This window comes from Chelonia mydas, chromosome 4 (genome assembly GCF_015237465.2).
Source record: "Chelonia mydas isolate rCheMyd1 chromosome 4, rCheMyd1.pri.v2, whole genome shotgun sequence".
Lineage (NCBI taxonomy): Eukaryota > Metazoa > Chordata > Testudines > Cheloniidae > Chelonia > Chelonia mydas.
Window position 1 is genome coordinate 10,483,291 of NC_057852.1, and position 16,812 is coordinate 10,500,102.

Sequence of the window (16,812 nt, forward strand, 5' to 3'; positions counted from 1 at the left end):
GGTTGGAAGGGACCTCAGGAGGTCATCTAGTCCAACCCCCTGCTCAAAGCAGGACCAATCCCCAATTAAATCATCCCAGCCAGGCCTTTGTCAAGCCTGACCTTAAAAAATTTTAAGGAAGGAGATTCCACCACCTCCCTAGGTAATGCATTCCAGTGCTTCACCACTCTCCTAGTGAAAAACTTTTTCCTAATATCCAACCTAAACCTCCCCCACTGCAACTTGAGACCATTACTCCTTGTTCTGTCATCAGCTACCACTGAGAACAGTCTAGATCCATTATCTTTGGAACCCCTTTCAGGTAGTTGAAAGCAGCTATCAAATCCCCCCTCATTCTTCTTTTCTGCAGATTAAACAATCCCAGTTCCCTCAGCCTCTTCTCATAAGTCATGTGTTCCAATCCCCTAATCATTTTTGTTGCCCTCCGCTGGACATTTTCTAATTTTTCCACATCCTTCTTGTAGTGTGGGGCCCAAAACTGGACACAGTACTCCAGATGAGGCCTCACCAATGTTGAATAGAGGGGAACGATCACGTCCCTCGATCTGCTGGCAATGCCCCTACATATACATCCCAAAATGCCATTGGCCTTCTTGGCAACAACGGCACACTGTTGACTCATATCCAGCTTCTCGTCCACTGTATCCCCTAGGTCCTTTTCTGCAGAACTGCTGCCGAGCCATTAGGTCCCTAGTCTGTAGCGGTGCATTGGATTCTTCCGTCCTAAGTGCAGGACTCTGCACTTGTCCTTGTTGAACCTCATCAGGTTTCTTTTGGCCCAATCCTGTAATTTGTCTAGGACCCTCTGTATCCTATTCCCACCCTCCAGCGTATCTACCTCCTCCCAGTTTAGTGTCATCTGCAAACTTGCTGAGGGTGCAATCCACACCATCCTCCAGATCATTAATGAAGATATTGAACAAAACCGGCCCCTGGACCGAACCTTGGGGCACTCCACTTGATACCGGCTGCCAACTAGACATGGAGCCATTGATCACTACCCGTTGAGCCCAACAGTCTAGCCAACTTTCTATCCACCTTATAGTCCATCCATCCAGCCCATACTACTTTAACTTGCTGGCAAGAATACTGTGGGAGACCGTGTCAAAAGCTTTGCTGAAGTCAAGGAACACCACGTCCACCGCTTTCCCCTCATCCACAGAGCCAGTTATCTCGTCATAGAAGGCAATTAGATTAGTCAGGTATGACTTGCCCTTGGTGAATCCATGCTGACTGTTCCTGATCACTTTCCTCTCCTCTAAGTGCTTCAGAATTGATTCCTTGAGGACCTGCTCCATGCTTTTTCCAGGGACTGAGGTGAGGCTCACTGGCCTGTAGTTCCGAGGATCCTCCTTCTTCCCTTTTTTAAAGATGGGCACTACATTAGCCTTTTTCCAGTCATCCGGGACTACCTCCGGATTGCCATGAGTTTTCAAAGATAATGGTCAATGGCTCTGCAATCACATCTGCCAACCCCTTTAGCACTCTCGGATGCAGCGCATCCGGCCTCATGGACTTGTGCTCGTCCAGCTTTTCTAAATAGTCCCGAACCACTTCTTTCTCCACAGAGGGCTGGTCACCTCCTCCCCATGCTGTGCTGCCCAGTGCAGTAGTCTGGGAGCTGACCTTGTTTGTGAAGACAGAGGCAAAAAAAGCATTGAGTACATTAGCTTTTTCCACATCCTCTGTCACTAGGTTGTCTCCCTCATTCAGTAAGGGGCTAACATACCTGAAGAACCCCTTCTTGTTACTCTTAACATCTCTTACTAGCTGCAACGCCAGGTGTGATTTGGCCTTCCTGATTTCACTCCTGCATGCCCGAGCAATATTTTTTATACTCTTCCCTGGTCATTTGTCCAATCTTCCACTTCTTGTAAGCTTCTTTTTCGTGTTCAAGATCAGCAAGGATTTCACTGTTAAGCCAAGCTGGTCGCCTGCCATATTTACTGTTCTTTCTACACATCGGGATGGTTTGTCCCTGTAACCTCAATAAAGATTCTTTAAATACAGCCAGCTCTCCTGAACTCCTTTCCCCCTCATGTCATTCTCCCAGGGGATCCTGCCCATCAGTTCCCTGAGGGAGTCAAAGTCTGCTTTTCTGAAGTCCAGGGTCCGTATTCTGCTGCTCTCCTTTCTCCCCATGTGTCAGGATCCTGAACTCAACCATCTCATGGTCACTTCCTCCCAGGTTCCCATCCACTTTAGCTTCCCCTACTAATTCTTCTCGGTTTGTGAGCAGCAGGTCAAGAAGAGCTCTGCCCCAAGTTGGTTCCTCCAGCACTTGCACCAGGAAATTGTCCCCTACACTTTCCAAAAACTTCCTGGATTGTCTGTGCACCGCTGTATTGCTCTCCCAGCAGATATCAGGGTGACTGAAGTCTCCCATGAGAACCAGGGCCTTCAATCTAGTAACTTCCGTGAGTTGCCGGAAGAAAGCCTCGTCCACTTCATCCCCCTGGTCCGGTGGTCTATAGCAGACTCCCACCACGACATCATCCTTGTTGCTCACACTTCTAAACTTAATCCAGAGACACTCAGGTTTTTCTGCAGTTTCATACTTGAGCTCTGAGCAGTCATACAGTGCAACTCCCTTACATACAGTGCAACTCCCCCACCTTTTCTGCCCTGCCTGTCATTCCTGAACAGTTTATATCCATCCATGACAGTACTCCAGTCATGTGAGTTATCCCACCAAGTCTCTGTTATTCCAATCACATCATAATTCCTTGACTGTGCCAGGACTTCCAGTTCTCCCTGCTTGTTTCCCAGGCTTCTTGCATTTGTGTATAGGCAGTTGAGATAACTCGCTGATCGTCCCTCTTTCTCAGTATCAGGCAGGACCCCTGCCCTCTCGCGCACTCCTGCTTCCTCCCAGTATCCCACTTCTCCACTTACCTGAGGGCTTTGGTCTCCTTCCCCCGGTGAACCTAGTTTAAAGCCCTCCTCACAATTACTACAGGTGCATTGTAAATGACTGTATTATTTGTAGGTTGAACTTCAACGGACATTAAACATAAACATAAAGGGTGTTGGGGGTTGTTTATAAAAGCATTACAATTAGATTGCCAGAACAAAGCTAAATTGCCACAGTGGCATTAGACGTCTCCTTACAGACAAGAGGGATATTATAAGTTGAACGGTTTTCACTACAACTTAAGAACAAAACTTAAAAGGCAAGAGGATAGGAGCTCCAAAAGCAAAACTGAACCATGAAATGCTATTTGACAATGGGGTGAACTGCATTTATGTAAGGGCACCACTTCCCCACTTTCAAATAAGAGCAGGTGCCAACATTTAAAGTTATTTCAGAATTATTTTTAATTCCTGATCCCACTGTAACTGCTGGTTAAATACAGGAAACAAAACCCTTAAAACGTATCAGTTTTGGTTCTCCTCTGTGAACGTCTTTAGAAAAATCATTTTTGCCACATTTTTAGTCTGACTTTCCAACAACAGGAGGTGCATCTTCAGTGACTCAAGCGGGTCACTTGTATTTAAAATACACAAGAGGTAGAAAAAGTATAAGAAAAAAGGAGCTTGTGGGATCAACCACACATGGTAAGTTACTGTTACGAAGAGAGCACTTACGTGGCTGTTATAGGACTCTGTCAGATGAGGCACAGTAGTTTCTGTGTGTCCTTTAGTTCCCATTGTTCCAGAGTCTAAGAGAGGACGCAGGTTTGCTACACAACGACTAAAGTGGAAATACAACATAAAAGAGATCAGGGGAAAAAATCATTTGGAGAGGTCAGCGAGACCCTGGAGTATCTGAAATCAAGGCAAATGCCCTTAAAAAAAAAATCTTCATGGATACTTTTTTTTGCTTCTGAATGTTTCGTAAGTGAAGGATTGTTTCATACGAAGTCAAAAACAAGGTCTTCTGTCAAACCTGATGTTTTAGCCCTTGACAGTGTTTTCCCTGACTGCATTCAGGGACCTGCATTCAAGACCTCTCCTTTGAGCATTCGCTGGCTGGGATTCTGTGTTTGCAAACCACCTACTGGTTGGGTTTTTCTTCACAGTTTCCTGGAGTTGGCAGGTCTCATATTTCCTATGGTGGACCGTTCATGATAGAACTCATGTCCTACCTCGTATCTCTCTACACTCTTCAAAAGTACCTCCATGTTTTTTCCCCACAAAGGTGTTTTCAGAAGGTCCACTCTTGGTCCTTTATTATCTATTCTCTCCCAATTACACTCCCTTTTAAAGTTGCAACCCTCAAACCCTTTGTATTTTAAGTTTTTATGTTGTATTTATTATCCCAACACTAAATACTTTGCTGAACAGTGAGTTACATAATCTCGGTAATAATGCATAGAAAGTTGAATATGGAAGTCACTGCACCACAACAAAGGGGGAACCTCATGCTGCAACATTTAAGAAGAGTCGCTTCTCAGACCAGAATCAAATCGCATTTTTAAAGATGAACTGCAAAGAATATTGAAAATTTACATCAGTTTCTAATATCTGTGCTCAGTGTTTCCATTATCCAGGCTAGAATGGGTATTCAGTGTGCAACTAGAAATGGACCTCCCTTCCCTCCATTTTCAGGAACTCCAAGGTCATGCGTTATCCAGTGATGTCACAGGTATCCAGGAAGCCCAAATGGATTTTAAGGATATAGGAAAGACTTAAAGAAGACTGACAAATTGGCTCCTGAACTTGTCTTGGGCCTTGTCTCACTGGGGATTTCAATCACCTATGCATCATAAAGGCAATGCCATTATGAACTGATTTGCACTGGAGTAGCTTATTCCTGATTAAAAAAGGGAAGCCACACTAGAACAAATCAGTTTATTGAGGCCTTGCTTGTCTACAATAAGCGTTTCCATTAATGCAGCTACATTAATGGATGGCCAAAGATGGCTGTAACTATAGCAAATCCCCAGCGTGGACTTCTTTCAAGTTACAGTGTCACTCTGTCCCCAAGGAGCTTTGAAATGCAGATTCCAGGCAGGTTTTAAATAAACTGGAAAATAACTTAAAATGAATTCCAATCAAACTAAAAACAACGCTTATGTTTATCTGATATTAAAGAATGTAATGGCTGAAACTGTCCCAACTGGCTTGGTCATTGCTTAGATTTAATATGTGCATGCAGAACTGTCTGTGTAGGACATACAGAATTACAGACAGACAAACAGGGAAGTATTTCAGTTTTTAGATGCCTTGCTTTAGAACACTGTGATGGTAAAACAGATAATACCCTCAAACAGCAGCACATTGCTCTGTGTAAAGGATTAGTCTCTTACTATTTATTATTTGTGTTATTGTAGGACCTGGGACCCCAGTCATAGACCAATACCCCATTGTGCTAGGCACTGTACCAACAGATCATAAAGATAGTTCCTGCCCCAAAGGGTATACTTTCTAACACTTCCAGAGATCTGATATTCTACAACATATGCTTAATACTTCGTGCTCACAGCATCTTCTATCTGAGTATCTCAAAGCACGTTAGAAATACATAATTAATTCTCACCACCTCTTGCCTTATAGTTCTTCACTGCTATTTTATGCCAGAAAAAACATTCTGAGACCATCCCTATTACATGCTGCCACTGCTGTTTATATCAGCTGAGATGGATTTTGCTGCATTTAAAAAAAAAAAGGCAATCCAGTTTGTGGCCTACATTTCTCTCAAGGTCTGAAAGACAAGACTGAGGCCACATTTTAACCCCCCCCCCGCCCCCCACACACACAATAGATTTGGAGGGGAAAAAAACCGGGGGGGGGGGGGGGGAGAGAACAGAAGAGCAGATATGACTCCCATCTCACCACACTTACCTGTCTATATATCGCCTTGCCTCCACATTGTCTAGAGCTGTAACAATGATGTCTTGCTTGGTGTAGAATTCATCATTGTAAATGTTCTCAGTGGCTGGACACACTTTATTAAGATATGGATCGATCTTTAACTGAGGATTGATGTTCAGGGTTGCTGCTGCTGCAGTATAGCTTTTAGGTTTCTAAACAAATGAAAAACGTGTTTATTTTATTGCAATATTCATTCTAAAACCAAGAGTCAAACAAGGTGGATAGATTTAGGTCCCGAAAGTTCCTCCAGGATTGCAGATTAAACAACCATTCAGCGTATAAAATGTAAAAATCTGAAACCCCACTGCTAAAAATGAGGAAATAAAAAGTTAGACAGGAATCCAAGTTATGGTTACTCAAGAAATGAGCACTTCAACTTTAATCATCCTATTCATCTGAAACAGTTGTGAAAGATCTGCTCTCAGTGCCTGGCCAAACCCAATCCAAACAAGATGCAATACTGGTAGTTCGGGGAAGTTGGAGAGAAAGCATCTATAGCAGGGGAGAGCAAACTATGGCCCAGGGGCCACATCCAGCCCTCCAGACGTTTTAATCCAGCCCTCGAGCTCCAGCCAGGGAGCGGGGTCGGGGGCGTGCCCCACTCCACCCGGCTCCTGGAAGCAGTGGCATGTCCCTCCTCCGGCTCCTACACGTACGGGCAGCCGGGGGCTCTGCACGCTGCCCCTGCCCCAAGCACCGCCCCCACAGCTCCCATTAGCTGGGAACTGCAACCAATGGGAGCTGCAGGGGTAGTGCCTGTGGACAGGCCAGTGCGCAGAACTGCCTGGCCACACCTCCACATAGGAGCTGGAGGGGGGACATGCCGCTGCTACTGGGAGCTGCTTGAGGTAAGCCTGCACCACTGACCCCTTCCCGCGCCCCAACCCTCTGCCCTGATCCCCCTCCCACTCTCCAAATCTCACGGTCCCAGCCCAGAGCACCCTGCACCCCCAACCCCTCATCCCCAGCCAGAGCCCTCACCCCCTCCCATACCCCAACCCCCAATTTCGTGAGCATTCATGGCCCGCCATACAATTTCCATACCCAGATGTGGCCCTCGGGTCAAAAAGTTTTCCCACCCCTGATCTATAGGATAGGGTAGAGATGGTATCTGCCCCTATTACTCCAGTAGACTTTCTGCTTGTGGTGCTTTTGAATCTCCTCTTGCTCCTAGGTAGCTTCTGTGGCTAAAAGTGTACTTCAATTGTAAATAGGCAGGAAAATGTGACCAGTGCTTACCCAAAATAGACCTCAAACAATAACCCATAACATAATGATTTCAAAACTATTTGAAATGTCATCTACATGAGGCTACAAAATTATTGAAATGTCATCTACATGAGGCTGACCTCAAAGGTCACAGTAAAATGCCCTTATCCACCTAATTGACAGCATTAACTGGGGGAATATATTATTCCAATTTTCCAAAGACTTGCACCTGGAAATAAGTGCAATTGAATGCTGACATTGGTCTGTAAAGCCCTATATAGGTTGGGTTCTAGCCATGCAAGACACCATCTCTCCCCCGATTTGCTGCCATTTCTGTCTTTGCTAGCAACAGCTACATCTGAACAACTGAAGGCTATGGAATTGGCTTCTCCCATTGGTCTGCCAAAGCTTGAGACTACTGCAGGTTACAACGCAAAGTCGACATTCTTTCTCCTTTTAGTAGCTTTCAAAGAATGAACTATTGCTTTGTGTTGCCCAATAATTAATTACATGCATTTTTCAAAGTATTTAATTACTTAATGAAAAACATAATAGTTAGGACAGTGTATACATATACACAACAGTGCACACAGGTAAGCAAGTTGATTTGACTATTATGAACTGCAAATTAAAGCATCTAGTACCATAACTCCAGGGTCTCCATACCAATATTTCAGAAAGTCATGGCTGAAGTGTTTAAAGCAGACTAACATTTTATCTTAAATTCTGTCTTAATATTTCTGCAATTGGATTATTTGTATACTGCTTCACCATACTTTTCAGTTAAGTAATTCTGATATTTCAATTGTCAACTCACAGCAACCTGATGTAAGATGTTTACTGCTTGTAAGTTCATAATTCGCATCACTCTCAGTGGCCTGCAAAAGGTCTTGGTTCTGATTCTTCACTCACAGCTATGAAAAGGAGGAATAACTTCACTGAAGTCAATGGAGTGACACTGGTGTATATGAGTGGAGAATCAGGCCCTTGGAGTCTATTAAACCAGTGTTAATATAAATACTAAATTTAGATGTCTGAATAAGTCTAAATATTAGATTTAGTATTGTTAAAGTCCATTCCCCACCCCAGTCTTCTCAAAGACTCCTTTCTTTGTACACAAATATTTATATGCTTAAGCTAAGGTCTCACAGTGGGTAAAAGCAGCAGCACATACTCTGGCCAGGAGACACTATGATGCAAAAAGAAAGTCTACCTGTATATGATGGGGTCGAAAAAGAAACTGCCTGTTCAAGTTGGATTTCTCTATCAAGTCTGGATCTGTAATTGTGACCTACAACAAGAAGGAAAAAAAGAACAGCTGAAATTATAAACCAAGTGTGCTGTTCAGCACTGCTCTTTTTGTAAAATCTAGCTTCCAGTGTCAAAATAAGCCTGACAGATGGTAACATGAGCATTAAGACTGTTACAACAATCTATTTTAACATCTTAGATTTTAAAACAATTTCCCAAGCATGCTGCTCATGAGTTCTACTTCCAAATTACACATGAACATCCCAATTTACACATAACTCTCTTCCTCCTACCCAAGAACTTAATCCAAAACAAGACTAACTCCTTAATAAGACTACAGTGGGATACACATATGTTTTTTAAATAAAAATTGTAAGAGGGTATTTAAACTGGTTTTCATAATAAACAATCCTCTTTAAAAGAGGGGAAAATATGAGACAAACACACCTCTCTGTATACCATCATCGCTTTCATCTCATAGTCTCCAATACATCCAAAGCATGCCATATTTACAATAAACCCTGTCTTGTGTTATTGTTTAGATACATAATGACAAGCCAGTGTGTGCATAAAACTTACCATCCCTTTGTCTCGGCCACTACCAACTCCAAGAAGTGCAAAATTTTTTAACATTTCACAGCCTATTGCTCCACACCCAACCTAAAGAAAATACATTTAAAGTAGTCAAAGCCATCATTTATTTCTACCACTTCAAAAAAACAGGAGGGGACTTCATCATAACATAAGATTAGCTGAAAAAGTATATAAATTACAGTAAACATCAAGGTGAAATTCAAAATTCAGATTTTTAGCTACAAAAGTTCTGAAAGATCTAGGCCCTAGTTATCAGAGACACCATAAGACCTGCCACAACACTTTCATTCAGAAGGAATGCTCCAACCATGTAAATGAAGTGTGAAATCATCAGCAGTCAGGGGGAGAATGTTCTTTGTGACAAGCCACCATCAACTCACTGCCAAATATACAACTAAACCCTAACCAAAACACTCTCTGAGCGAGATCCAAGACACTGTTTGATCAGGCTTTTCACTAACTTCCCTGACATTTTTTATACTAGCTTCTAGCTACTTCCATGGATTCTCTGAGGAAAATGAGGTTGGCTGCTTTCATGGACTGCAAAGCACGAAAGATTATATTCAGAGCTGTTTTATGAAAAGCAGGCCCAGAAACCAAAGCAGTGGACATCTTATAAATACTACCATTAAAGTTTACCCGGTTAGGCTGTTTAGATGACCTTTCTGGACAACTACAAATAGATTTTCTCTAAATCACTCTTCACTTCTTACTACAAGATTTTCTCCAAAGATTTAATACATCTTGTTTAAATAAGACTTGTTTTCTATATACAGACACAGTGCCTTTACATTTAGGACATTATGAAGCACCACAGCAAGAACTGAACTGTCATTCTAAAAATTATAATTTTGCACTGCATTCTTTTCATACTTTATTTTTATTCCTTTACTCACTAAGACCCTGATCTTCAAGGAAATCCACATGAGCAGTGTCTCATTGTACATAGCTCCTTGCAGGTTCAAGGCATCATTTACAAATTCAGTAATTTACAATGGGTCTCTTAGACATTAGTTTCAGAGTAGCAGCCGTGTTAGTCTGTATCCGCAAAAACAACAGGAGTACTTATGGCACCTTTGTTAGTCTCTAAGGTGCCACAAGTACTCCTGTTTTTTTAGACATTAGTGTGTATTACCGAGAATCTACTTTTACTTTGAATGGTTATCTGTCCAGTTATTCATGTAACCACTGTAGATCTGGCTAATTTGAGGACAATTATAATTATTTGCACCATAATATATGACAGTTCACATAACACATGACTTCATATCATAATCCAAACTTACCAAGAAAACATTCAACTTATGCAGCTTTTGGCACAGGGACTCTCCAATGCAAACCCTCAAGGCATCATATTTATCTCCCCTGTGCAGACACATTCAGATAAAGAGGGAAAACAGTAAATTGGCAAGAGAGATACTAACCTACATATGATAAATGGCATATATTGTGCTTCAATATTAGCTAAGATAAGAAGGTGAAAACTTCCCCTCAACTCATACTGTCTCAGGACTCATTACTTAGTCCTGCCTTGAGTGCAGGGGACTGGACTACATGACCTCTCGAGGTCCCTTCCAGTTCTATTATTCTAAAAATAAGATATACCCACCTAGGGAACATTTCCTCTAACAGATTGAAAAAAATGCAGTCAAAGTATGTACTGAAGCATTACTAGGTTAAAATCTTAAAAATTGGATTGCATGCCCACAAGTGATTCAGTACCTAAAACATTATTACGTTTAGAAAATTTCAACTTTACCTTGGGAGGAATTCTTCACAACTGGTCTTGTCTAGAGATATAGCGATGTCCAATGCATCAATATACAGCTAAGGGGAAAAAAATAATTTGATCATGTGAAAATATTTCAGATTACTGTGTAAATGTATTTGATTTAGAAGGAGACAATTAGGAATGCACACTTTCTGTGTACAATATGTAGCCATGAAAATTAGGAAAATTAAATATGAAAGACGGGCTAAATCTCGACTATCATTATATAATTAAATAGCATCATTAACTTGGGAGTTATTTTTCCTAGCTACTAAAAGTATATAATGAACTTGAAAATAAACATTTATGCCAGAGAAAAAGCTGGTACATTCATAGCATTCAGATATCTCTTTTGATCTATGACAGTTACATCGCTTATCCAGTCCTTTTGAAAGTAGTTCCCAATGAGTCTCAGACTGTTTTTAATCTAATTGCATTCTAGAGGCCAGGCCCAGCATCCTTGGCAGCACCGTTCTTATCTATAGTAGTTCAAGTTAGCATAGATTATATTTTATACCTTCACACAGACAATGACAACAATAAGTGTCTATGCTTGCCTTCAATTTCAGCATGTGGAAACAACCTCCATACCCACTGCCATGTATTAATAAATCTAAACATCAAAAAAGGAGAAAAAACTTACCCACTGCTGCAAAGGAGAAAATTTTCCCGTTACTGCTTTCAAGACTTCTTGGCTAGCAACACCACCTACTGCTGCAGCAAGGGGAGCTAGAAATCCCTGAGCAGACCTAGAGAGCCATTTCACTATGTCTTCATTCACCTGAGGCTGAAAGATAATCCACAATAAAAAAAACAATTTTACAAATTTCTCCCAGAAATTAAAAATATTCTGTGCTTGTGAGATAGTGCTATCCATGAGGCAAGGACATGTACTTTTTATCCACAAAATAGGAACGGCACAGTCAACCCTAACTCAAAGATACCAGCACTTCTAGAAGTGACAGTATTTCAAGTCTCCCATACCCATTCAACCTCTGGCTTTTAACATCATCCAACTCTTCTGACAATGGAGCCAACAGATGTGGTTTTCCTATGGGGAAGAGACACTGAAGTGGCTAAAGCCCTACAGATTAAGGTACTATGCCCTACAATCCTGGAAGAAAGCCTGCCACTCTTAATCATGACAACATCAAGAAGGGACATGACATGTTAGAAGTTTTGTTTTAGCTGATATGTTCAAAGGCTAAGGAATCTGCACTGCTTGGGGCTAAAAGCGGTTTTGAGAAGTCTAGTGTAAATGTCTGGATAGAACAATGAGATAACTTTTCCATGGGACTGAAAAGTAGAAAGTGCACAGAATTTGAAAAGGGGCTTGTCTGTCTGCTCCTTTGCTTTCCTTTTATTTTCTGCTCCAAGTTGCAGCTGTAATGGATAGATGGTCTACTGGACCTTGGGCTAAGATATTAGCTTAGCTAAGAGCTACTCACTTTGCTTTCCAGTGTTTCACTTATGGATACTGCTATTTTCAACATCTCCTCAGCATCTTGAAGGCATCTAAATCCCAGGACAAAAACAGCAATGAACGCTTAATAGTAAAGGATTTTCTCCATGAATACGGACATCGAAGAACAATTCCCTAGGCAAAAAGCCAAGAACCAAACTCAAGAAACGTGTCTAGCCTTTGACCGTAAAAGTGTTGAAAATACATCTTAAAATCTGCTTAAAAGTGTAATATTTAGTTCAAAAATAGGTGTCTTTACTGGATATATCTACACAAAAGGTTTTAATGTTGGTATTTTAACTCTGACAACATAAGCTTAGAACAATACCTGAAGTCAAACTCCTAAAGCAGGGGTGGGCAAAGTTTTTGGCCTGAGAGCCACATCTGGGAATGGAAATTGTATGGGGGGCCATGAATGCTCACGAAATTGGTGCTTGGGGTGTGGGAGGGGGTGAGGACAGAAATAAGGAGTTCAGGATGTGGGAGGGGGCTCTGGGCTAGGGCAGAGGGTTGGGGTGTGGGAGGGGATACAACCTCTGGGTGCGGGTTCCACGGTGGGGCCAGAAATGAGGGGTTGAGTGCGCGGAAGGGGACTCCGGCTACGGACACTGTGGAAGAGGAGTTTGGGGTGCAGGAGGATGCTCCGGGCTGGTACCGAGGGATTCGAAGGGCGGGAGGGGGATCAGGGCTGGGGCAAGCAGTTGGAGCACGGGAGGTGGTCAGGGGTGCGGGCTACAGCGAGCACTTATCTCAAGCAGCTCCCGGAAGCAGTGGCATGTCCCCACTCCAGCTCCTATGCAGAGGCGTGGCCAGGCGGCTCTGCGCGCTGCCCCATCCATCCCTGCAGCTCCTGGAAGCAGCGGCATGTCCCCCCTCTGGCTCCTATGCAGAGCTGCGGCGTCGGCCAGGCAGCTCTGCATGCCGTCCTGTCTGCAAGCACCGCCCCCACAGCTCCCATGGGCCGCAGTTCCTGGCCAATGGGAGCAGCAGAGCCGGCGATTGGGGCAGGGGCAGCATGTGGAGCCCCCTGGCTGCCCTTATGCATAGGAGCTGGAGGAGGGACATGCCGCTCCTTCCAGGAGCCATGTGGAGCCACAGCACTCACGGAGCGGGGCAAGCTCCCAACCCTGCTCCCTGGCGGGAGCTCGAGGGGTGGATTAAAAGGTTTGATGGGTCGTATCCAGCCCGCAGTTTGCCCACCCCTATCCTAAAGGCTACTTATGTTTGTTTGTGTACAGAGACTTAATTATATGAATTTATTGGTGGCGAAAGGTGAAGACTAACATTCTCTCTTTATCCATGCAAGAGCTACAGGATCACATAGTGCAGTGGCAGTCCAAGCTTCTCCACACTGCTCCATTAATGTGAAACCACCGTCACATACAGGCATGGCCACTGAAGAAAAGGTAGTCAGATATCTGGCCTCTCCTGTTGAGACTGACAATGGGGTGCCAGATAGCGGGATGGTTTTTGAGTGTGTCATGGACTAATACCAAACTCATTAATGGCTGTTCAGTGGCATATCCATAGATTGTTACTTTCTATCATTACTAAACTGGCCTTATTTTGAACTCATGATCTAGAGATGAAAAACTCCAGGTACCTTACCAATAACACAAGCCATCACACTCCCCTGCAATAGTCCGATATTGGAAATGAAACTAATTAAGCAACAGAAGATAAACACGGTATTAAAATGACATTACCCAATGTTCGGCATGCGACCAAAGTTTTCCTGGAACTGGTTCAATGCAAACATGGCAGTGTGAATTTGCAAAGGTGCCTGTTAAGGAAGAGGAGATGTCTGATTTACACAGAACTAATCCATGGCTAACTCAGGGTTCATCTACACAGTGCGGCAATGTACACCAGATGGATGCAAATTGTACAATGCTCTGAAGTGTTGCACACTAACTGCCCTGGGTAGATCCTGCTGATACGCTCTAAAATGTACCTCGTGCACGATGATGTAGTCCCATTTGAAAAAGTACTACGTTAACGTGCACTAGGAACCTTTCAGAGCACCTCAGCAGGGTTCACCCAAAACAGGTAGAGCACAACACTTCAAAGCACTCTAGAATTTACACCTCTCTGGTGCGCACTGTGTACACAAACCCTCAAAGGACACTGCCAAATACATTTTTATAGTTAAGATTAAAAAGTCTCCTTTCCCCCCATTTTGGTCCTTTTCCAAGATGGCAAACATTTTTCCACAGTGTTCTGAAAGTGTTGTTAGTTATCTTCTTGCTGGAGCACAGGTCAAAGTTAACAATACAGCTGTAACAAGAAGAGTCTGAATGCAAGGCTCTCCAATACCTAATAAAGCAAATGATAGTTACATTCTGCAATATAACCGCCAAACACTAGTTGTCAGGAAAGGAAAGCCCCAGAAGAAAAGAGGGAAAAAAAGAAGTGTGGGATGGAATCACCTGTGCAAACATTTTGACTCAACATTTCAATGGGATTAAAGTTATGTGAGTCTGAGGTCCATAGTATGTTACTAAATCAGTGGTAGGAAGACAACAGCACCAGATTCAAGTACTAGTGAGGCAGTTTTTAACATTCAATATCTTGGTTAGGTAGAAATTAAAGATTTTCACCAGGGAGCTCTCAGATTTCAAGCAGCAGAAATCATTGGTTAGTAGCCCTAGCCATATATATGAAAAATGAGAATTCTTAACAGGTTACTGAATTTGGCTTACATTTTCCCACAAAACCCCCAACACGGCTTCTGGGTCCAGAGCTTTTACAACAAAAAGACAAAACATACATTTTACATGACCACGTTCACACTGAGACCCGCTTCGTGTTCCTACTCCATACTTTCCAGTACACTCACATTCAACCAATACAAAATTAGATAGATCTGCAACTTCCTATTGCAAAATTATGGAAAATTTAGTGTTTAAAAAAAAAATCCACATGCTAATTACCTCAGGTTTGCTAAAATCTGCAAGAAGGTAAGTTGGGTTTTTTAACTGCTTCTCCAGCCGTTCCTAGAAGAAAACAAGATCTCCTGAACAGAATGTATTACACCTATTTACATACATATCCTGTTCTATTGTGGGGAAATGGGACAACAAAATAGAAAGCAAACAATGGTAACTGATCTCTAACCCCACACATGAAGAACTGAAATCTGCACATACCTTCTTTTCAGTGTTCTCATCTCTATTACTCTTCATTTCACTAATGCTACAGAAGTTAATGAATGTCTACTTTTGCTCAAAGATTTCCTACAACTGACATTTTCAGCCACGTTAGATATCCAATTGGCAGTACCTATTCCAGCAATACTTCTGCCTGTCAGTTACTGGTGACTCTACACCAGTGGCCAGTTCTGTGGTGGTTTTGTGAGTGCACAAAGAGACTAGATAAATGCACTTGCGTATCATTGAGTGGTGGCTTACAGGATGGACTTCCCACCAGATGAAATGCTATTTCTGGTTGTCTATTAGGAGCTCTTGGAATCCTCTGGGAACAAACACTTTAAAGTAATGGAAAGTCCAAAATTTGAACTCAGGTCTCCAGAGGTGATAAGCCAGTGCACTGTTCCATTGCACCATCTAGCTACCACTTCACACTTAATGATAGGAGCAGAAACAATAAAAGCAGAGAACAGTTGAGCAGTTAAGATTATATGCAAAAAATCTGGTGTAGAACCCAGACTAACCAAACAATTTAAAGGAAAAGTGTGTGTATGTCTGGGGGTGGATGAGGGGGGAGCGGTAAGGCAGTGTAGTGGGGAGAGGGCACCAGCCTTTCACCTCTAGAGACGAGGGATAGTAATTTGGGCTTGCCACAACACAAGCGACCACATGCAGAGTTAACAGTGAAAATGCTATACATATTCACATATGTAAAAAGTGATCCAATAGTCTTGTTCTCTCAGTATGCCGCTGAAAGCACTACATATTCTCCAACATCCCAGCCAAGATGTATTCTTACAGCATTCCCTTGTGCTAGCATTAGAAGGAGGATTATCAAACATTCAGATTTACTGGACTGATGAATAATAAATTTAAGTTGAAGTTTTCAGGCTTCTCTGCAGTTGGATAATGAAATTACTATTTTTCTGAGCATATGGGAGTACCACTTTAGCCAAAAAGTTACCTGTCCATTCATCCTATTTATACCTTCTACATCAGAGGTGGGCAAACTATGGCCCGCGGGACAGCCCTGCCTGGCCCCTGAGCTCCCGGCTCCTCCCCCGCAGCCTCAGTGCGCCACGCCACCAGCGCTCTGGGCGGCGGGGCTGCACGCTCATGGAGGGCAGCGTGGCAGCGTGTCTGGCTCCAGCTGGGCGGCGCAGCTCCAGACATGCTGCTCTGAGCGGCATGGTAAGGGGGCTGGGGGGTTGGATATGGGGCAGGGGGTCCAGGGGGGCAGTCAGGGGCCAGGGGGTGATTGGATAGGGCAGAGGTTCGGGGGGGGGGGGAGGGGGCGAGGGGGGATTGGATAGGGGCAGGGATCCCAGGAGGGGGGGGGTTAGGGACAGGGATCCCAGGAGGGGGCGGTCAGGGGACAAGGAGCAGGTGGTGTTGGACGGGTGGGGAATTCTGAGGGGGGCAGTTAAGGGGCAGGAAGTGGAAGGGGGCAGATGGGGACGGGGGCCAGGCTGTTTGGGGAGGCACAGTCTTCCCTACCCAGCCCTCCATACAGTTTCGCACCCTGATGTGGCCCTTGGGCCAAAAAGTTTGCCCACCCC

The 16,812-nt window shown here is 43.4% G+C and overlaps 1 protein-coding gene across 5 annotated transcripts in view; it reads right to left on the reverse strand.

Moving 5' to 3' along the window:
• The window catches only part of UBA6 (ubiquitin like modifier activating enzyme 6), a 52,408-nt gene that overhangs the window by 16,415 nt on the left and 19,181 nt on the right, over positions 1-16,812 (reverse strand). For all 5 annotated transcript variants that reach the window (XM_037896598.2, XM_037896599.2, XM_043545190.1 and 2 more), the window contains 10 exons: positions 15,038-15,100; positions 13,811-13,887; positions 12,091-12,157; positions 11,286-11,429; positions 10,631-10,698; positions 10,158-10,236; positions 8,857-8,937; positions 8,240-8,317; positions 5,788-5,969; positions 3,589-3,694 (listed from right to left, as the gene is read on the reverse strand). In XM_037896598.2, coding sequence (XP_037752526.1) covers positions 3,589-3,694; positions 5,788-5,969; positions 8,240-8,317; positions 8,857-8,937; positions 10,158-10,236; positions 10,631-10,698; positions 11,286-11,429; positions 12,091-12,157; positions 13,811-13,887; positions 15,038-15,100 — 945 coding nt within the window. The remainder of the gene's footprint in view (positions 1-3,588; positions 3,695-5,787; positions 5,970-8,239; positions 8,318-8,856; positions 8,938-10,157; positions 10,237-10,630; positions 10,699-11,285; positions 11,430-12,090; positions 12,158-13,810; positions 13,888-15,037; positions 15,101-16,812) is intronic.